Genomic DNA, 23710 nt, shown 5'->3' with positions numbered 1-23710 from the left:
TGTATTAGAATGAACTAGTGTTTAATATGTTCCATTGGAATCATAGTTGGTTCGCTTCAAATAGTTGTACTGAAACAATTTTGATTAGTTGAAGGGGAACACAATCTGATTGGAATAGTGTTCCATAATCTGAAAAATCGTATTAGAATGAACTAGTGTTTAATATGTTCCATTGGAATCATAGTTGGTTCGCTTCAAATAGTTGTAGTGATCTCTCTAGGTTCCATTGCATATGTTCTATATGAATCCTAAAGATAAGTTTCTCTTTAGTTGTAGTGAAACATGTTTCCTTATTGCAGCAGTATGTAACATTTGGTCCATTTTAATTTGTTTCTGTTGCAGGAGTGACAAGCATTGTCCAGGACTCATGGGGTTCCTTCGCAGCGGCGTCACTTTTGCTTCCGTTGACATAAGGAACGACAAGCTAAAGATGAGGCACAACTTCGGTATTGAGATACCAGCTGGTTGCCTCGTTGATCTCCAAACGATATTCAAGCTTCAACATGACAGGACTTTGATGGCTCGTATGGCAGTTGCCTTGATCGACGTTTCATATACTGATATGAAGACCAGTTTCCCAAAGTCTCAGCACAGACTTTGGGAGAAGGGCCCACTTGATGATATCAACATTGAGTATGCAGCAAAAGATGCATATGTTTCATACGAGTTGTACCGCAAGATTCGAGTCGTCCACTATGGCCAGCGTCACCTCGAGGAAGGTGGACATTCTGATTCAGATGATTCAGACGAGTAGTGTTCTTAACGTCGAACACTTGTATATATATCTATTGTAGCTATTATTATGTACTGTTTGGACTAGTATCATGTACTTCTTCGAGCAATTTATATATGTCTAGTTTCTGTTTGTGCCATTATAGTTTCCAAATTTGAATGGTTTAGCCTTTCTAACTTCATTTGCTACTTTTGAATGGTTTAGCCCTTTCTAACTTCATGGTATCATGCATTTCGACCATATATATATACAAAAAGTCTTCAATTCAAATAAGTTCAAAAAATGAAATCCCTTTTGTAACAAATCTGTTTTTGATTAAAACAATCACTTCTCCTTCTTCTCCTTGTGCTAGATATTGGTTATGCACTAGGGGAAGTAGGAGTAGCGACCATCATCGACGGTTGAAAAATCAGGTGAGCTAGTGTCCATCATATATGAGAGAAGAAGAAATCCCTTTGTGATGTGTCTTTGAATGGTGCTTTTTGAACACACAAAAAGTATGGAGTTCAAATAAGTTAAAAAGATGAGTTCTCTTTCGAAACCCTGCTACTTCGAGAGAGATTGTCAGTTTTGTACACGAAGTGCATCCAGTTTTTGTCATAGCCCTCTCAACTTTTTTAACACATGCTATGTGGGTGAAATGATGATAGCATGCCAACTTTCAACATTTTCAGAGTTCATTTGTAGTGCTTTTCCATTTCAGGGTCAACTAGCTCAAAAAAAAAAGTAAATGCACGAAATATACCAAATGAAGTCAGAATAACAAAATAGATAATAGTTTGGATAGTCAAAATTATTAATTATGAAAATAAAAAATAGTTTTGCATTATTTATTCAATTTAAAACACTTTTCATTATCATAGTTTTGTCAAATTCTCAAATATGCAAAAAGAATTTTTAATAAACATAGTTTTTAATTGAAAATAACAAAATAGATAATAGTTTGGATAGTCAAAATTATTAATTATGAAAATAGAAAATAGTTTTGAATTATTTATTCAATTTGAAACACTTTTCATTATCATAGTTTTGTCAAATTCTCAAATATGCAAAAAGAATTTTTAATAAACATAGTTTTTCATTAAAAATAACAAAATAGATAATAGTTTGGATAGTCAAAATTATTAATTACGAAAAAAAAAAAATTGAAACTATAATCGAAATCATAGAGAAAATTCAATCTAAATTCTCATTTGAATTTAGATTGAATTTTCCCTATAATTTCAAATAGGGTTACAATTTTCAGTGAGTTTAGGCCCGTAAGCCTGCTTTAGAGAGGAGCTCGATGGAGAAGCTGCGACGGGGCTTATAAACAAGTGTTAGTCCCCCTCGCTGGGCGAGGTGGGACTAAACTTATCTTACAGCCGAGGAGGGGCTTTAGTCCCGGTTGGAGCCACGTCCCGGGGCGTGGCTCCACCCGGGACTAAAGGGGGTCTTTAGTCCCGGCTCGAGCCACGCATCGGGACTATAGATCCACCTATATAAGCGGGACTTCGAAAATTTCCAACCCAATTCGTCCATTACTCTTCTTCTTCCTCTCGTTCTCCTGCCCGGCGCGGCACAACAACGAACGTAACCGACGCCGTCAGGTTGCCCGCCGTCCTGCTCGCCGTCGGTCGTCCTCCTCGCCGTTGCGCCGCCCTCCTCGCCGCCGCGCCGTCCTCCTAGCCGTCGCGCCGTCCTCCGTGCCGTCCTCCTCGCCAACACTCCGGCCAGTAAGCCCCCCGCCCCCTCCTCCCCAACACTCCGGCCAGTATAGAAGAAAAGATGAAAAAGGAGAAGAGAAGAAGAAAAAGGAGAAGAAAGGAAGAAAAAGGAGAACAAAAGAAGAAAAAGGAGAAGAAAAGAAGAAAAAGAAAAGATTTTTTTGTCATTTAATTCCTATTGTTATTAGGTTTGTGCTAGATTATTAGGGTTAGTAATATTTAGAATTAAGTTAGGGTTACAAGAAGAAGAAATATGAACAAAAATAAGAAAATAAGATTAGGAAAAATGAAAATAAGAAGAGGAGGAGAAGAAAAGAAGAAAAAGTGTATATTGTATAGTGTATATGCTTAAGTGTATAGTGTATATAGTGTATAGTGTATAAGGAGAGAAGGAATTTTGATATAGTGTATATAGTGTATAGTGTATAAGAAAAGAAGAAAAGAAGAGGAGGAGAAGAGAAGAAAAGAAGAGGAGGAGAAGAAAAATGAAAATAAGTGTTAATAGTTTAATTTTGCTATTGTATATGCTTAAGTGTTAATAGTTTATTTTTAGCAAGAAAATTAATAGAACTAGTTTATTTTTTAGTTCATTTTACGATGCCTATCCCGCATCCTCGTCGTCGACTCGGCGGAGGACACCTGCTTGATCAGAGGGGCCCTGTCCGGGACTGGGCTCCGCCCGGCTGGTATTGGGAGGTGCTACCTTCCGGGGGGCGTAGGTTGGTGAGGAGCCAGCCCGTCGTTGACCCGATCCTTGTTTGGTGGCGGTCGCGTGGGCCAGTGAGGGTGTCGAGGCTTCCGGACACCGCGGGGGTGGTACGTCACCGTGTCAGCGAGGAGGATGAGCACGTCCGTCGCTACATGGTTGCGTTGGAGGGCAGGTTCGAGCATACCTGGCAGGTTCTTCGGGGATCTCACTAGAGCTATGATCCTGTGATGGTTCCTTCTCTTTGGGTGTCCACCGCCCGCGCCGATACCCGTCGGGCGCTACGGTTCTAGATGTATTAGTGATGCTATATGTATGATAGTATTCGAGGAGTATTAATGATAATATTCGACGATATACGGACAAAAGTGATGATGTATTAGCTTACAATTGAATGCATGCAAATTTGAATACTACTTTATTTTACGATTTGTTTTTTCTTATTGAATGCTCAAATTGGAAAAGTACTCCTACTTTGAATACTATGCAGAAATCTAGGAGTCTCAAATTGGAAAAGTACTCCTACTTTGGTTTTTGGTACAAAGGTTAAGAGAATCCGTTTTTTGCAGAACTATGGATCCACATATCAGGAACCTCGAAGAGGAAGAACTTCTGGAAGATATAATCAAAGACGACCCCGACGTTGTACCAGCTGAATCTCCGTCGTTATATCTAAACCAGGACGTTGGAATGGAGGTCGAGCGACACGAAGATGAAGCCGATGGGGCAGGAGATAGGTCCAACGACGGAGAAGGTGATAGCTCCACTGATGGAGAAGCCAGTGAAGAGGAGAAGTCCGGCGAGGTATACATATGAAGTTCGACAATCACTTGTAATATGTGAAAAATATTGGAGATAGCTCTATATTGTATACATATACATTCATTTGACGAATGTTTCTCCCTCTTAGGCCTCCACATCGAGCAAAACTACGAAACGAGGCCCGACTAAAAAGTTGGATGCACGGACACATTACACATTTGAGGTGATATTTCCTACGGGCGAACCCAAGCTTCCTAAGAATGCTACTGACACATTCAAGAAGCAATGCAGAGTTCTCGTTAGGGATCACGTCCCGATCAGCGTTCGAGAGTGGAACAAACGCAAAGGGGCAGCCAATAGGGACTATGTCGCCGAAAGGTACAAAGATAATCTTTGGAATAATCTCATGTCACATTTTAACCTGCCAGAATGTGAGAATGAAGACGCCGCAGACAAACTGAGGGCCAAAGTCAAGCAGTGGACTCTGAAGAAGATGGCCGAACTGTTCCGTAGCTGGAAGAAGAAGCTATGGAAAAACTATCTGAAGACACAGAAAGTGCCAGTATTCGAGGGGTATCTAGCCAAGCAGGCGAATCACTGGAAGGCATTTCAAGAGTACAAGGAGTCAGAAGATGCCCAGGCATTATCAGAAAAGAACAAGATAAATGCCGACAAGAAGATATATCACCACAAGCTGGGGCCAGGGGGCTATGAGACTGCCATCCCAAAGTGGGATAAGAAAGAGGAAGATCTGATAGATAAAGGCGTCGTACCTGAACCACTCCGTGAGGAGTGGGAATTGAGAGCAAGAAATTGGTTCCTTGCGCATGATGGGTCGTACGACGAAACAACAGGGGACCTCATCTGCAATGATTTTCTTAGGATACCCAGGGAGAATTGGAAAAGGATAGTGAAAGAAATTAAGGAGGGAAGAAGAAAGTTCACTGCAGATAGAGAGAAAGATTTGCTCACACTGGTCCTCGGCAATGACGAACATGGAGGACGAACGCGAGGCTTCGGTCCTTCTTACCCGTGGTGGCTTGGGTTTGCCAGAGACCAAGACACTTACAGAAGCCGAGAGAGAGCAAAGAAGCGGCAGCAGGATGAGGAGAATGACAAGTTCAACCAGTTGCTTCCCAGGATTAAAGAGCAACATAAGCAGATTGATGAGCTTAGAGGAGTACCGCGCCAGGAAGAACCTGCACTTGATATTACCGGCGCCCCATCTAAGCGGAAAAGCAGCGTGGATGAATCTGTGGCCCCGCCCGACGATGAACGAAGAATGATAGAGGGCGGTCCCGGCTACACCGTGGATGGAATCAAGGAGTCAACATCATGTGAACTCCATCAGAAATTCAAGAACATATCCATGAAGGTGGCCGTCGGACAAGCTTTACCTTCTGGCCTTGATGCACGCTGGCATGGCCGTGAGATTCCAGCTGGCTTTGCTAAAGTCGGGGTGGATGAAATCATGACGGGGTTTAATGATATGGAGCTCGACATAGCTGGACCCGAAGATGAGAGGACACTCGGAGAAGTACTGGGTGGAGTCATCCTATGGGACAAGAACTACATCAAGCTTCCAGGCTCGGCCCCAAGGACAACACCGCCTCCGAGTCGTCGCAGGTCACCTACACCTCCATTACCTCCAAGCCCTCCAAATGACGTCGGCCAGCACAACACGAGTCCATCTCGATCACCGCCGCCGGACTTGGGTCGTCCGTCTCCGCCGCCGCCCGCACATGATACTAAGCGGAAGCGTGCCAGCAAGAACGCTTCGTCGATGATTTCTAAGGGACGGAGCTCCCCAAAGCGCAAACTATCGCCCCTCCCAAAGGTACCTCATGCTAATCTTCCTATCAGACCTTATGATCGTACCCCCAAGGAAAATGCCAGGATAGCAAAGGAACAGCATGACACGCAGATGAAAAGGAAGGAACCCGAGCCCCGCCCGAAATACACCGAGAAGAACATAGCATGGGAAAAAGACTTCATAACCACTCCACCACAGTATGACTTACACTATAAGCCTGATGACTATACACGCACATTGCAGAATGAAGTGAAAAAGAGCAGGTTACATGCAAGTGCAAGTGGGAGCAAATCAAGTTCAACTACAAGCAAGAAAAAATCAGACGTTCCTCAGCTTGGACAACAGGCCAAACAGTCGATCCCACCCCTCAAGGTGTTAACCGAGAATGTTCCCCCTCTGATATATCAATTAATGAAAAACTTAGCAAATCATTATCCTTGTCGGACAGGGTTTGGAATCGGTTCAAGTGCGTGACTCCCGGTAACTTTCGTGAGAAGCTGACCTTTAGAGCGGCTCAGGTAAGTAGTAGTATGATATACTTCTATTAATTTTCAATACATTTATGATGCTAGATTATTATTTTGATTATATATATTCCATTCTCGTAAAGTGCGACCAGCAGCCACGGGGAACGCATCTATGCGGATACTATGTTTGCGAGACCATTCGCACGTTTACCTCTGAGTTCAAGGAGCACAGATTCGACGTAAGCAATGAACATTCACACCTCTATTTTTACCCGTCATTCTTTGTTATCATGATTGATATTCATATTCATCTCCTCTTCTTATATAGCACACGGCCATGAGGACGAAGGTCCTACCAGAGCAACGCGCGATTGTTGTTGCGGAGGAGCTTGCGGGATTTCTGAGGACGGAAGCTATAGAAGACAAAGGACGATTTAGTGTAGCTAAGGGCCATTAGTGATGTTCGTCCATGTAATCGAATAGACGGGCTCTAGTCCCGATAATTCAGATCTCGATATAATTGTATATATATGATCGGTTGTAAGATAAGTTAATCTTATATATATATATGCATAATTATTTCTATTTTAAATTATATGAAAACTAATTCCCGAACACAAAACGAGGCATCACGTTAATCTCCTGAACACCTAAACCCTAAAACCCTAAAACCCAAAAATAATTTCATTAAAAAAAACCCAAAAGCCAGCAAAATATGAAAATCTTTAGTCCCGGACCGTGTAACGAACCGGGACTAAAGGGCCTGCCCCTGGGGCGCTACGAGGCGCCCACGTGGAGCACCTTTAGTCCCGGATTGTAAGAGGGCCGGGACGAAAAGGTTAGGCCTTTAGTCCCGCCCCTTTAGTCCCGGTTGGTGAACCGGGACTAAAGCCCCTTACGGGCCGGGGCTATAGGCCCTGTCCCCACTAGTGTGAACCTCGTTAACAAATCTCGGTGTCGTGCTTGTGTGATTGCTTGGTCCTCGGTTGATCAACGAAGTGCCTCGGATTATTCTAACAAGTGGTATCAGAGCCTAGGTGCCCGGAACAAATCTCGGTGGACTCATGGATGGTCGGTCATGGTAGGTGAGCTGGAACGCTGGTGTTAGCGGGCCCATGGGTGACCGATGTGTGAGGGGGAGATTGTTGGATTTAGTCCCACATTGGTTGTGGGAGAAGACATAACACCCTTATAAGGGTGAGGGTGTCCCCTTCTAATAGGCTAGTCTTTTGGGGGGGAGAGGGCATAAGGCCTATCATAAGTCAGTTTTGCTCTCCGGTTGGGCCTGTTGACGCATGTGGGTCAGAAACGCTGGTGTTAGCGGACCCAGGATTGCGTAACATGGTCTATCAAAGATTTTGTTTTTCCGTCTTGTCCTGTAATGAACGATGTATTTGATGGTCTAGGCTCTGCTTGGATTGTCGGTTTGCTCTTAATGATGATGCCGAAAAGTTTAAGAGAGACCGAGCCATCTATCCAAGAGAGGATAGCGAAGTCCGATGAGATGCTCTTGAAGAGAACATTGAAGGGGGCTTTGATGATGTCTATGATCCCCGTGACGCTGGGGATGGAGCTGATGACCGGTGGTAGTGATTGAGGACTGAGGAACTGGTGGCATCTATGAAGTCTTGGTGCCTCAAGAAAATCTATAAAATCTTGTTGTCTAAGATAAAGTTTCTCCACCGGCTTAGTTCTTATTGTTAAGTATATTGATTTTTTTGAATGGTAATACATGTCTCATTCATAGAATAACATGAAGTTACAAGACACGTAAACACCGATCTTGCAAGACTGAAAAGATAAAATTGTCTTGTGCAAAATACAATCATCTGTTCTTCTCCTTCGACACCACCAAAACGGCCGCCAAAAAGAAAGAAGCTAGATAACCTCTTCACCCAAGCTCGACGCGGCTCCATCGTTTATCTGGAGCTTTACGGACCTACAAAGTAGTTTACCGAAAGCAAAACCATTGCCACTAAAAGAATCAGATGAGGCGAACGGTCTTCATGACCGTCGTCGGGGGCCGCATCGCCCGTACCTAAGGTTCGTCTGTTGACTGGCTTCCCTAGAGAATCTTTTTCCCGATCTCTTGATCCGGTTTTCTCTCTTCCGTTCGTCGCTTTTAGCAGTGTTTTTTCTTTTTGGGTTTTCGATCTAAGATCAATTTGTGTCGCACGCCGCCATCGTTGATCCCAGCCTCTTCTCCAATATCAGCGCGACCCGGCCTCCACATGGATGTGGCGGCCTCGCGCGACATTGCGGCCCCTCATGATCGTCGACCACGCGTCTGCTCGCCAGTCGTCTTGCGCCTGTTGTCATCGCCCTTCTCCAATCAGGACCGCTTCATCACCACCCGTCTTCGTCGCCTCGTACGGTCGCGCATCGGCTGCGTCGGGCCGGCTCCCGGCTCCGGCTGCGTCGGCATCGCCGGCTGCCTCGGGCGGCTGCTAGCTGTCGGTTGCCTCTAGCCGGCTGCCGGCTCCGGTCGCGTCGGCCTCGTCGGCTTCCTCGGGCCGGCCGTGTCAGCCTCGTTTGTTGCCTCTGGCCGACTGCCGGCTTCGGCTGCGACCGTCATCGCCGACTTTATCTCGGACGTCGCCACCCCGCCTCCACCGAGCGACGTCCCTTACCTCACGCGATCGGATTGATCACCTGCCCGTCGGTTCTGTGCGCATCCGTAGATCCCGTGAAAACTGTCTCGAGTACAATGCGCTCCTCCACCGATCGAGCACCACGCTGACACTGCGCCGCCCCCTCGGGCCGCAGTGTCGCCGGCCCGTGGTTCTCCTTGCGGCTGCACCGACTCGCACGTTGCCGCTACGTCGCCCCTTTGGGTCGTAGTGCCGCGACACGTGGTCCGGTGACCCGCGAGCCGGCACTACACCGCCTCTTCGGGTTGTAGCGCTGCGACACGCGTTCGCCGTCGCCGCCCGAGGCCTTCGATGGTCGCCCCGACCCGCGCACCACCACTACACCGCCCCTTGGGCCGTCGCGCTGCAGCATGCGGTCCACGCCGCCGCCCCGAGATCTTCCCATCGTCGCCCCGACCTGCGAGCTGCCGCTTCATCGCGCCTTCGGGCCATAGCGCCGATGCACGTGGTCCACTCTATCATCCCCGCCTGTCGACTTCTTATGGTATGCGTTGTGCCGTCTCCATCGGCGCAGGAACACCATCGTTTGCGTCGGTCTTCGTCATGTTGTCAGGTTCTTCCTCGCCTACTTTGAGTATCCATTCCGCACTCCTAACCAGCTGTCGCCGCCGCTGACGCTCTCCTTCGGCGTCGCTGCAGCTCGTTCACTTGAGATGCGCTTCACATCCACCCCCTACATCTCCGTCCAGCACACTAGCTCATCGCTAGCATCGTCGTCGTCTTCCCCGAACACTTCATCTTCTCGAACACCGTGGGTAACATTCCCCCCCCCCCCGCTGATTTGCGTCGCAACCGTCATCTAGTCCTTCTGTGCTAGCCTCCTCGACATGGTGTACCATCTTGTGCAAGTCCTTGTCTTCGCACGCCCGATGTTGACAACACCAACGCGTGCCTTCGTTCCCGGTGTGTTCCCAGACCTGGCAAACCTAGAGCGATGCATCGTCAACATCGACTTCGTCCGTCTACGCATGCCCGGTGCTGGCAACACCGATGCGTGCCTTCATCCACGATGCGTCCCCGGGCTTGGCAAAGCTGGTGTGACGTGTCTCAACTACCTCTTCTTCCCGGTGCACGACTACTTCGACAACACTGCACCCATGGCTAAGTTAGCACCTCCTCGTGCTCGTGGCTCCACAGTGACTTTCTCGACACCGGCTACCCCGATTCAACATCGACCACGGTGTTCTTTGCATGGCTACCTCGACCACGGCTACACCACCCTACACTCTCGCCTACCTCGACATCACCACAAAGGGCTACTGCCTTGCTTGAGCAACCTCGTCGGTTTCCACTCCAGCCATAATTTCCGTGATGAATCGACTGTTACGATTGTGGGGGAGATGACCGTCGGCTTACCTTCGGATTCTTCTCAAGTCTCACCGTCTGCCTCGCTACCGTTGTGACTGCGGGGGGATGTTTAGTATATTGATTATTAGAAAATATGAGATAGACTAGAATTTGTCCTACCTTATCATGTATTCCAAGTTGGTAATTGTACTCCTATATATATGTCTATAAGGCTCAAGAAATACAACAACTATTCTACCAATTCTTTTTCCCTTCTAACACTTATGTTACAATCTTAGGACCGAGGAGATGGACGCATCTATAAAGTCGTGCTTCTAGCATAGCTTTTCCGTGTGTATGGGTTCCCCACCAGTAGATTTGAAGTCGTATTACCACTCTTGCGTATGAGAACCTACATAAATCAGTCTTCCATATGGGGGATCATAACAATATCTTCCTAAATCCTTGTGATAGCAACCGCTGATATATGGTTTAATTATGATCTGTTATATTTGGGCTTCTAGTTCGGCTTACGCTTTATCTATCAAAACTTTTCGTGGGGAAAATCTTTTTTCTTTCTTTTGAGAATCTCTTGGGGCGTGTTTGGTTGCCTGCATGAGGCCCAACCAGGCCCGCGCGAGAATAAAATGGGTTGTTTGGTTGGCTGTATACACTGTTGGGCCTGCATGGCATGATGTTTAAAGAACTCCTGGGCTGGCTCCCTGGGAATGCTCGAGTCGACAGGTTTTTCAAAGCCAGGCCCGAGCGGTGCACGTGGGCGGTGGCGGCTGCACGCTCGCGACCACTCTCGTGAAGCCGCGTTGCTTCCTGAAGCGCCAGCAGTTATTAGCCTCACCGCCCCTCACCGCTTGTAATGCCCCAAGTGTGTAACCTTCCCTTTTTGGAACCTTCTTCATGTGGGTCCAACTTGTCATTGACATGAGAGAGTTTCATGCTTATGATTTCATGTGATGTCACCTTGTTATTCTTCCTTGCATGCATGCATGCCATATTATTTCATGTCCATGTCCTTGTGTTGTTGCATTGTGTTCTTATGAGGTGATGTGATGCCTTGTGATCTTATGTGGTGGTGTGTGATGTGTAGCTTGTGTGGAGAATGGATGTGATAGTAGGAATAACCTTGTGATTTGCATAGGTTTCAAAACTATCTTTCCCCCTCTCTATTTCATCTCAAGGTCAAGTTTCACTTGACCCTTTTCTGTTTTAAAAATGTCCCTGATTTAGCTTATGATTGTTGTGAGTTTGTGATGTGTTATTGCTATTTCGAATAGGTGTGCAAATGGTGCAAATAGATACAAAACAGACTCCAATAATTCTGTTTTGTAAATATTTAGTTGCCCCAAATATTCTTTTTGCAATTTATTCAAATAGGTCATGATTTATCATGTCGAGGGGTGTTATAGTTTTATTTTTAGCACTTATAGTTTTCTCTGTGCTTTTATTTCTTTCTCTGGTTTATTTCAATTAGAAAGCCCCAGGATTTTATTCATGTCTATAATTTGCCCCAGGATTTTATTCATCTCTCCCCACCTATAGCGCTAGCGCTAGAGCCCAGCTCCACGTTCCTCCTTCCACCTCCCGACGCCGTTCCACCTCTGCCTCCTTTCCGTCAGACTAGCCAAGAGAGAGACGACCGCCGTGAGGGCTCAAACGTCGAGGTCCCCCCTCATAAAACGTGGGCGTCCGTGCCCCCCTCTTCCTAGGGTTTCCCCCTTCCCCATCTGCGCCGCCACCATCTCCTCTCTCCATCTACTTCCCCTCTTCCTTCCCCGTAGGTGAGTCTCTGTAGTTTGCAGCAAAGAGGAGAGAAGCACCCGCCGGCGTCTACCCCTGCATCCGTCGTCGTCTGGCGCCACCACCATGTCCAGGGGCATGGGGGAGCACCCAACGCTCCATTCCCGCCATTGCTGAGGTCGAGGAGTGACCTCACCAATGGGCAGGAGCTCGCCATCAGCTCGGTCCCGGTGGTCTCCGTCCTTCAACTTCGGTCTGTAGCAGGAACCCCTTCGGCGCGTCTTCTTCCTCTCCAGTCGGCCTCCTCCACCGTACGACATCCCCTCTTCCTTCCCTAGGTGAGGAACCTCTCCTCCCTCCTTCCCCCTCGAGTAGATCGGAGTAGAGGTCGACGGTGTTCCTCTGTCCCGAGAGGAGGCCATGGATGTTTGTTGCTGTGTGCTTGGGTGGTGTGTTCGGTAGGTGTTGTAGCAGAGCAGGGGCTTCCTCCCCCTCGTGGTAGCAGCGGTAGCTGTGGTTGTTTCCCCCTCGTAGGGATAGCATGGCATGGTAGAGCGCCCCGGTGATTCCCTGTCGTCGGCAGCTCTGTGCGCAGAGCAGAGCACTATGTGCTCGTGCTAGTTGACCTTGCGGTAGTCCCATGTTCTGTCAGACTCCCGTGCATAGCGTAGTGGCGTAGGTGTTGTGGGTATTGTGAGCAGGTGCTGGTTTTGAGCCCCAGCGAGAGCACCCCTCTTTTTGCATTTTAATTTCGGGCAGTAGTAGCGCAGCAGAACAGTTTTATCTGTTTAGATGCCTCGTTCTGTCAAACACTTGGACCCTAGCAGAGTGGTAGAGTTGCAGGTTATGTAGCAGGAGGTGCAGGGTTCAATTCTTGCCCCCTCCTGTTATTTTTCCTTTTGCTTCTTGTGCATTTTTCCCTTTGGTTTGTTGTATATATATGTTGCTAAGGTGAGCTTGCACCATGAGGGTATTTTTTTCTCTCCTCTCAAGTACAGCTTCTGTTGCCTAGTGTTGTAGCTAGTTGTGATGTATGTGATGGTGCAGATTTGTGTAGTGTGTGTATGTGGGAAGAGCCATGTATGTGAGTGTGTATAACTTGGGTGATATGCTTAGGCTAGTGCTTATGTGAGTGTGTGAGTGTGTGTGTAGATATGATCTTAGTAGATATGCTTGTGTAGATTCATGTGAGTGTGTGTGCCCATGGGCATGGTGATGAACTCATGCACCATGGTGTGATGTGAGTGTGTGGGTGCTCATGTGAGTATGTCTCACACATATCATGGCAAGTTATGCCTTGATGGACATATGTGCAAGATTACAAGTGTAGGTGTTTTATTTATGTTGTGCATGTCTCATGCGATGGTGTGGTGGTGTGCCATGGCACATGGGCATGAGGTTTACCCCTCATGTGCACCATTGATGTTGTGGTCATGTGCAAGTGCTTGTGTAGGAGTTGTTCTAGTGATTTGCACATGTGATGATGCACTATTCACCAGATATGATTCTATGTAGTTTTTCTTTTCTAGTTTGTGCTCATTTGTTCCAAGCAAGTACATAGGTATTTTATATGTTTTTGGGGTAGAATCATCCCAGGAATCCATTGGTGAAGTCAGTTTTGCCATTGGAACATTTCTGGAGATGGCATATTTCAGATTTGTTCTATGTTTGGAGCTTGGTTCCATGAGATGTGGTGAGCCCAAGAGTTTGATTCTTGGTTGTGGTAGTAGAGGGTGACCCTCTCCACCACATATTGGTTTTGTTTCATGCTTAGGAATCCATATGTGCAAGTTGTGCCCAATCAAAGTAGGCATGTGGCTGAAATTTTAGATTAGTGAAAATCTGAGATTTTCACTAAGTGTGAGAATCTGTTTATATTTTCTTCTCCTGTTGATGAGCTTGTGCAGGTCAATGTTTTGTGATTCAGCCTTAGCTTTCAACTGGAAAGTTGAAGCTTATGTGTTTTTCTACCTCCCTGTAAATTTTCATTCCATTTTGAGTCTTGTAGATATTGTTTTGGGTGCTGTCAAAATGCTTCAGAGCATAAACAGCTAGTGAGAATCTGGAATTTTCACTAATCCTTGAAATCTGATATTTTTGGCCAAGTTAGCAGCTGTGTAACTTTCTGTGTGAAACTCCTTTGCATTATCTTTTTGCTTGTGCTTGTAGTACTCTTGGATAGTTACTGCCACATATCTTATTTGGCATGTTTGGGGTGGATGTAGGTGCTTTGCATGTAGCTCTCAAAGTGCTATGATGCTGTTTATGGCAGATTGTGTAGTTTTGGTATTTTGATGTTTGTGAGTGCATAGTTGATGGTGTGGTGATATTCTTTGCACCACCCCATCCATGTTGGTTTGTTTTATGTTTTGGCAACCTGGAAATACCAGAGTTATGCCATTGGAGTGTGTTGTGATGAATTTGACACGTAGCACGTCATTTCTTGTTTCGTTGTTTCCCGTTGATCCGTAGCTCCGTTTGTAATGTTCTTTATATGCTTTTGCATCATTTTCACGTGACGCATCTGATCATGTCATTCTCATGCATCTCAAGATAGCTTAGAGTGCATTTCTGTCCAGGAGCATGTATTTACTTCTCATGCTTGTGCTAGTGAGTAGAATAGAGGTGCATGCTCATATTCATCTCATGCATCATGTGCTTGTTGCATCTTGAGGTGCTGTTGTTCATTGGATGCTATTTTTATGTTGGATAGCACCGGGATTAGAGAACGAGTACGTGGATTCGGGAGAGTATGTGCAGGACGAACAAGAACAGTTCCAAGCTGAGGATATCACGGGCAAGATGATATGACCTTGATTCCATCTCTAGACTTGTTATGCTAGATTACGTTTCCTTGTCATATGCTCGCTGCCTACCACTGAAATAATTGCCTCCTGAATTTCCATGAAACCCAAACACTTATCCCTTCCTAGCAAATTTTGAATGGCTAAGTAGGCTTTGCTCAGCTACTAATGTTAGCATTGCTAGTTGCAGGTGCATTGTCTCATGTGATTACATGAGTTTGATATCATTACGGTAAATATGTTATTTAATTAATGCACCTATATACTTGGTAAATAACGGAAGGCCTAGCCTTTTGCCAGGTGTTTTGTTCCGTTATTGCCGCCATAGTTACCGTCTACCGATGTTTGATTCCATATTGATCGCTCCTAACACGTTCGGGGTTGTTATGGGGACCCCCTCGATAAATCGCGTAGTGTTAAGATTTGTCCGACAGGACCCAACATTGGTGTTAATTTGCTAATCACTTAATAATCTACATAGGGAATGGCCTACCCGAGGAATTTAATCAACAACCCGGGCCAGTGCTCCTCATGAGTGTTGGTCCAAACTAGAGCACCGTGTGGGGCCATCCCGGGGCAACTTGGGAGATTTCTCTGGCCACTGTACGCTTCGCTTATCCGGCGTGTCCTGAGACTGAGATACGCGGCTCTTATCAGGGTCGTCGACACGTCGGGAGGTCATGCTAGTCTTGTCTTACCTTAGCGATATATCTTGCGTATAGGAATCCCGGTGAAGCTTTGGTTCTCCCGAGAGTTGAGGTTTTCCTTTAAGGAATCTGACGAGATCACGAGATTCGTGATAGAGGATTACTTTGCGACCCGTGTACGTTTGTGATGGACTAGTTGGAGCACCCCTGTAGGGTTTAATCTTTCGGAAAACCGTACCCGCGGTTATGTGGCAACTTGGAATATTTGTTAACATCCGGTAATAGACAACTTAAACATAAGCTAATAAAATTGCCAACTGTGTGCATAACTGTGATTGTTCCCTTTGAAGATCTCTCTTCGATCGGGAACACGGTGGGGTTATGATTGACGTATGTAGGTGTTCAGGATCACTTAGTGATCACCTATCATCGACCGCTAGGAAAGACCACCTTCATTATTTGTTCTAGTAAGTTAGCCACCATATGAAGCTTAGGATGCTGAAACCTAAATACTCCACCTTTCCTACCTAATAACTTGACTAGTTCTGGCACCAGGTCATAGATTGCTGAGTTCCCGTGGCTCACGGATTCCTTCACAACACCAACAGGTTCACATACCCCCAAGACAGGTGATCCCGACGGCACACAGCTGGCGTGTCAGTACGACGAGGAACGACCACCTGTACATGAACTATCCAGACGACTGAGGCGTGGTCGTGATCGTGGGCAAGCATGCAGGGTAGCATAATCATTTCCCTTGTTTTGTAGTCCGTAGCGGAACTACCTTGTTTGGATGCGTGATGTAACTCTGATATATTTATGAGATGACAGTTGAATCCCTTATTGTCATTCCTCTATTATTATGTATGTGCTACGTTACCATGTTTGTGAAACGCTTAGATGCGCTTCTTTCCAATTCGGGCCTCGTTCCCCAAATCGGAAAGGACCGCATCTTAGTCGTTACACCTCTCCCTCTCCCCACTCTCCCCCACTCTCTCATAAAAAGTAGGCCCCTGCGGCCGGGGGTTCCTCGCTGGGGAGGGGATATGAATTCTTGGGTTTTTGGGTGGAGCACCGCGCGCAGACAGAGAAGCCGAGAGGAATGGAGGCGACGACGGCGTTCGGCACATTGGATGGGGTGGTGGGGGAGATCACGCGGTTGCACCGCTCGCAGATGGTGCGTCTGACGCTGGAGGATGTGGAGGCGGCGGAGGCGCTCGCGTACGCCGCCAACCGGGAGGAGCGGGCACGCCTCGACGTCGCCGAGGCGTTGCGGAGGTCGCCGCTCGTGCCCGAGGAGCTCGTCTACGTCGCCCAGGAGATGCACCGCACGCTCGCCGGCTTCCAGTGCCTGGAGCAGCGCGACGCCACGCGGATCCTTGAGCTCGACGCGCTACACGCCCTCTTCGACGACCTCATCCAGCGAGCGTCCCAGTGCGTGCCGTCCACCTCCACCGGCGCCGAGCCGCGCATCACCTCCACCGCCGCAGCCGGTGCTGCCTCCTCCTCGTCGGCCTCATCAGCGAGGGTGTTGCCTGCTACGGGCCGCTCCCCAACGTCTTTAGTGCGGAGAGGACTATGGGCAGGAGCACGGGGAGTGTCTCCATGAATGATTATTAAATTGGAAAGCTCACTCGGCTTGTTAGGCTGGTTGTAATGGGTAGTATCATATACTAGTATCATGCATATGATACTAGTCTATGATACCACATCCGTAATGCATAGCATCGTATATTAGTATCATAGAGTAGTTCATTTATTGATATGCAAGACACATAGTAGCACATCATTTAATATGATACGGTATCATGATAATGATACTCAACTCTATCTTTCTTCATTTAATTCTATGCCACCTCATTAAGATTGCCTAGTTGGCATGCATGATACTACCTATGTGTAACGACCAAGAAGCGGTCCTTTCCGATCTGGGGGTCGAGGCCCCGAATTGGAAAGGAGCGCATCTAAGCGTCTCGCAAACAAGGTATCACAGCACATCCATAATAATACAGATAGACAATCAGGGGTTCAATTGCCTTCTCATAAATATATCGGAGTACATCACGCATACAATCAAAGTAGTTCCGTTACGGACTACAAAACAAGGGAAAAGGCTATGCTACCTTGCCTGCTGGCCCACGATCACGACCAGGCCTCAATCTTCTGGATAGTTCACGTACAGGCGGTCTGTCTCCTCATCATACTGCCACGCAAGCTGCGTGCTGTCGTGATCACCTGTCTCTGGGGTACCTGAACCTATTGGTATTGTGGAGGAATCCGTGAGCCACGAGGACTCAGCAATCTAAGACCTTGGTGCCAACTCTAGTCAAGTTATTAGGTTGGATAGGTGGAGTGTTTAAGGTTGCAGCATCCTAAGCTTGATATGGTGGCTATCTTACGTAGAACATTTATGAAGGTGGTCTATACTAGCGGTCGAGAATACTCCCTCCGGTCCTTTTTAGTCTGCATATTAGCTTTGTCCGAAGTCAAAGTATCTCTACTTTGACCAAATTTGTAGAAACATGTATCAACATTCACAATGCCAAATTAATATTGTTAGATTCATTACGAAAGGTAGTTTCATGATATGTATATTTGGTATTGTAGATGCTGATATTTTTTAATATATATTTGGTCAAACTTTGTAAAGTTTGACTTGACCCAAATCTAATATGCGGAGTAAAAAGGACCGAAGGGAGTACTTGATCACTAAGTGATCCTGAACACCTACCTACGTCATTCATAACCCCACCGTGTTCCCGATCGAAGAGAGATCTTCGAGGGGACAGTCACGGTTACGCACACGGTTGGCAATTTTATTAGCTTTTATTTAAGTTCTCTAATACCGGATGTTAACAAAATATTCCAAGTTGCCACATAACCGCAGGCTCGGGTTTCCGAAAGATTAAACCCTACAGGGGTGCTCCAACTAGTCCATCACAAACGTACACGGGCCGCAAAGTAATCCTCTATCACGAATCTCGTGATCTCATCGGATTCCTTAGAGGAAAACCTCAACTCTGGGGAAAACCAAAGCTTCACTGGGATTCCTATACGCAAGATATATCGCTAAGGTAAGGCAAGACTAGCAGGACCTCCTGTCATGTCGACGACCCCGATAAGAGCCGCGTATCTCAGTCTCAGGACACGACGGATGGAAAAGCCTACAAGAACCAAACCTCAAGTTTCCCTGTGGTCGCCCCCGCGGTCTGTCCATTTTTGGACCAACACTCATGAGGAGCACTGGACCGGGTTGTTGATTAAAGATCCTCGGGGTGATCATTCCCTATGCAGATTATTATTAAGTGATTAGCAAATTAACACCAATGTTGGGTCCTGCCGGACAAGTCTTAACACTACGCGATTTATCGAGGGGGTCCCCATAACAACCCCGAACGTGTTAGCTAGGAGCGATCAATATGGAATCAAACACCGGTAGCCGGTAACTATGGCGGCAATAACGGAACAAAGCACCCGGAAAAAGGCTAGGTCTTCCGTTATTTACCAAGTATATAGGTGCATTAATTAAATAACATAATTTAAGATAATGATATCAAGCTCATGTTGTCACATGAGACAAAGCACCTGCATCTAGCAACGCTAACATTAGTAGCTGAGCAAAGCCTACTTAGCCATTCAAGTTTTGCTAGGAAGGGTTAAGTGTTTGGTTTCATGGCATATCAAGAGGCAAATATTTCAGTGGTAGGCAACGAGCATATGACAAGTAAAACGTAAACTAGCATAACAAGTCTAGAGATGGAATGAAGGTCATGTCATCTTGCCTGTGAGATCCTCAGCTTGGAATGGTCCTTGTTTGTCCTGCACGTACTCTCCTGAATCCACATATTCGTTCTCCGATCCCGATGCTACCCAACATAAGAATAACATCCAATGAACAACAGCACCTCAAGATGCAACAAGCACATGATGCATGAGATGAATATGAGCATGCAATACCATTTCTATCACTAGCACAAGCATGAGAAGCTAATACATGTTCCTGGACAGAACTGTATCCTAAGCTATTTTGACATGCATGAGAATGACATGATCAGATGCGTCTCATGAAAACGATGCAAAACCATATAAGGAACATCACGATCGGAGCTACGGATCAACGGGAAACAACGAAACAAGATATGAGGCCCTACATGACAAAATCATCACCACACACTCAAATGGCACAACTCTGGTATTTCCAGGTTACCAAGACATAAAACAAACCATCAAGGATGGGGTGGAGCAAAGAAGAACACCACATCATCAACTAAGCATACACAAACATCAAAATGACAAAACTACACAATCTGCCATAAACTGCATCATAGCACTTTGTGAGCTACATGCAAAGCACCTACAGCCACCCAAACATAACAAATAATATATGTGGTTGTAGCTATTCAAGAATACTACAAGTACAAGAAAGAATCACACAAAAAGAATTAAACCCAGAAAGATACAAGGCTGCAAACTTGCCCAAAAACATCAGTTTTCAGGGACTTAGTGAAAATTCCAGATTCTCACTTTCTGTCTATGCTCTGAAGCATTTTGACAGCAGCCAAAACAATACCTACGAGACTCCAAATGAAATAAAATTTTACAGGGAGCTAGACAAACATATCAGGTCCAAGTTTCAAGTTGAACGCTAAGGCTAGATCACAACACATTTACCTGCATAACCTCATCAACAGGAGAAGAAAATATAACCAGATTCTTAGACTTAGTGAAAATTCCAGATTTTCTCTAATCTGGAATTTCAGCCACATGCCTACTTTGAGTGGGCATAACTTGCATATATGGAATCCTAATCATGAGATGAAACCAACATGAGGTAGAGGGGGTCAGCCTCTACTACCACAACCAAGAAACAAACACAAAGACTCACCACAACTCATGGAACCAAGCTCTGAACATAGAAGAAAATGAAAATATGTCATCTCCAGAAAATGTTCCAATGAAAAAACTGAGTTCACCAATGGGTTCCTTGGGAGATTCTATGCCAAAATCATATATAATATGTATGCACTTGCTTGGAACAAGTGATCACAAACTAGGAAGGAAAAACAAGATAGATTCTTAAGTAGAGAATAGTGCAACATCACATGTGCAAAATTCACTAGAACACTATCTACACTAGCACTTGCATGACCACAACACCAATGTTGACATGAGGGTTTTGACCCCATGGGTGTGTGCCATGGCCATCACCATTCCCAATCATATCTACAAGGCAAACACACCCACACAAGAAACATGCACCACTCACATATGGACATATGAAGGTGCACCTTGTTCTAGTAGGTGGGGATTCCACACACACACAATCACATGCTCACAATCCATGGTGCGCATGAAATATGTTCATGTGTGTGTTTGCTTCACACACACCACTCCACATCCACACAAGTATATGCACACTAAGTCACATAAGCACAATTTATGCCTATCCACACACACAAACATTCCAAGGGCACATGAGCCCTAGTCCATGTGTTTGAGATGCACACCATACATGCACCACAATCACCTCATGTAGGTGTGCCAACACACACACCATCTACATATGCACACATACAGCCACTATACCTAGTGCCAACACCCACACACTCCTTACATACACATCTACATATAACCTACACTTGCAGCAACAAGGACACAACAAAACAAAAGGAAAACTAGCATAACATCTACTGATCTCACATGCACTGCAATAACTGTTGCTAGCAGCAAAATTACACAACAAGGAACAAAAAAATAACACAGGGAAAGAAAAAAAATAACAGGCCTGGGGGGGTTCGAACCCAGGCCCTCTCTGCAACCTAACTCTGTTGTTGCCACTCTGCTACTGACTTTGCTTCGACAGAGAAGAAGCAAATAGCAAGAATACCTCAACTCTGCTAGCTTCTGTCGAATAGGAAAGGAAAAACAGGGGGTGCACCAAGGGGACTCGAACCCTGCACCTGTTGGTTGCAATCACGGAGACACACCACTTCGCTATGTTGCGGGAACTTGACAGAGAAAGGGAGCTAGCTCTGAAGAACAACTCCTCTGCTATGAGGCATCCCGCCGACGACCGAACCAGAGGAAGATGGCGGCGACTACCACGGCTACCTACGGCCATACCACGCTGCGGGGGGTGAAGTAGGATCCGTAGGGGATCCATTCCCGCATCGAAACCATCCTATTGCCGCAGCTATCAACGAGCACAAGCTACTGTCTACCGCATGTGTTGCACTCTGCTACTGCAACCGAGCGATCCAACGACGAGGAGCTCGAGTCTACGCGCGCGCTAGAGAAGGAAGAGCTGGGTCTACGGCTGCTCACCGAGGGGGGAACGAGAGAGGAGGGCGACGGCGAAGTGGAAGCAGAAGCGGCGTCGATCTGCTGCAGGAAGGGTTGCCGGAGTCGAGGAAGAAGACGCACGTCATGGACGTCGAGGAGGGAGTCCCGGCTTCGGCTGCTTGCAAACGGGAACCCCTCCTGGGTCCTCTTGCTTGCGCAGCTGCGGGGAGGCGATGAGGTCGATGCTACGCCGGCGTCGAGCTCGACCCGAAGCTAGCCATGGCGTTGGGGACGACGAGGTGGTCTCTGGCGGCGCGGGAGGGAGAAGAGGAGAGAGAGGAGGAACCCTAGCTGCCTGGGGGAGGGAGAGGAGAGCTTATATGATCCTTGGGGGAAGCGCTGGAGCCGCAAGATCGAGGGAGGAGTGATCGGGAGGCTGAGGCTCGATCGTACAAGGTGACTTCGTCGCGGGGAAGAAGAGGGACGACGCTGGGCTGCTGCAGCGAAGGGGTTTTGGGCCTGGGAGGAGTTGGGCTGCTGTGCTGCGAGTGAGAGAGGGAGGAGAAAAACCTGAGGCCCTCTCCAATTTAAATACAACAGCACATGCAACTAAAATCCTAGGAAAAACTAAGGGCATAAAAGTCGAGATAAAATACCCCTGGGCATAAGGGAATTATGCCCCAAATAAATAAAATACCAAAATGGCTATTTGGGCAGCTAAAAATAATTGCCAATCAGATTTAAATAAATCTGAAATAAAGGAAAACCTCAAGCAAAAGAGGTTTTAAAAACCCCTCTCCTACATGCCCACTATCCAACTAAAATGCACTAAAGGTGTAACATTTTTAAAACATCATAGGAGCAAATAGGTTTTGAACTTGGGAATAAAAGAGAGAAAAGGTTTGAAACTAACAAGGGGGTTTGAAAAATAATGCCAAGCACCACACTCCACTACTTCACACCACAACATCACATGTAATCACAAGATCACATCCAACCCAAGACCACAAACACCACATGGAATCATATGACCACATTGCAACAACAAGAACACATGGCATGAAACATTATGATATGCATGCATGCAAGGGAGACAAAAAATAAGAGACACATGAAATCATACATGCAAAGGGGCTCTCTCATATCAATGCCAAGGTGATCCCACATGGAAGGTTACAAAAAAGGAAAGCTTTACACTTGGGGCACTACACTATGATACTCCTATTACGGGCAACCTTACCCTTGATATTTCAGAGAATCGGCTTGTGGCTTTGCCACCAACAATCAGGAAGCTTTCTTCTTTGACCAAGCTGGATCTTCATGCTTGTTTTGTACGATGTCATCCAATACATGGCTGAATATGTAGCAAAGAAAACTAGAAAGCCACTACGTTGTTAAGTAGCTGAAGCTCTCTTTATGCTCTGCTCTGCTTATGATGTGTGGTATATGATTGTATCGAAGTGTGTCGGTAACCTCACCAACTAGCCAAAGAGGTTACCACACATCAGGCGTTGCATACAACCAAACACCATGCCTTGGGTTTGTTCAATAACATGCAGGCAACCAAACATCATGCGGTGTGATTCAGCCCATGCAGCCAAGAGGGCATGCACGCAACCAAACATGATGCATTTGAGGCTGTTTTTGTTCAACCAGGCTAAGTTGAGAAGGCTATGCAATACTAGATGAAAGCAGATCTGATCAAACGGGCCAGGTAAATGGGCCGGCCCGACAGCCCGAGTGCGTGGCACAACATCGGCCCGGCCCGACACGGGCTAATCGTGCTCGGCCCGGCACGAAACTTGCCTCGGGCCTTGCCTGAGCCTGGAGGCTGGGCACGCGGGCCGACACGGCACGGCCCGTTTATTTTTTATATATATTTATATATATATATATATAATTCAATAAACATATAAATATATTCATAAGGCTAAAAAATACGGTCCAGCGTGTTAATCGGACCAACATGACGACCCATTTAATAATCGGGTTATGTCTGGGCCTAGAGACGCAACCCACGGGCCGGCACGGCACGCCCGACTAATAAACGTGCCAGGCCCGATTACCACGTGCCAGGCTGGGCCGTGCCGGGCCGGC

At 46.5% G+C, this 23710-nt stretch overlaps 1 protein-coding gene across 1 annotated transcript; it reads left to right on the top strand.

Annotated features, from left to right (window-relative positions):
• Positions 1 to 16433: 16433 nt before the first annotated feature.
• On the top strand, positions 16434 to 16940 carry LOC123402185 (plant intracellular Ras-group-related LRR protein 4-like). Its single transcript, XM_045096068.1, has one exon. The coding sequence runs from the start codon at positions 16434 to 16436 to the stop codon at positions 16938 to 16940; it is 507 nt and encodes a 168-aa protein (XP_044952003.1).
• The last annotated feature ends 6770 nt before the right edge of the window (positions 16941 to 23710 follow it).

Source organism: Hordeum vulgare, chromosome 1H (assembly GCF_904849725.1).
Source record: "Hordeum vulgare subsp. vulgare chromosome 1H, MorexV3_pseudomolecules_assembly, whole genome shotgun sequence".
Lineage (NCBI taxonomy): Eukaryota > Viridiplantae > Streptophyta > Magnoliopsida > Poales > Poaceae > Hordeum > Hordeum vulgare.
This window is presented reverse-complemented; position numbering and strand designations above follow the sequence as displayed.

Bases quoted from the DNA above. Each gene is read 5' to 3' on its own strand.
- LOC123402185 (XM_045096068.1), top strand. From the start codon at position 16,434: ATGGAGGCGACGACGGCGTTCGGCACATTGGATGGGGTGGTGGGGGAG.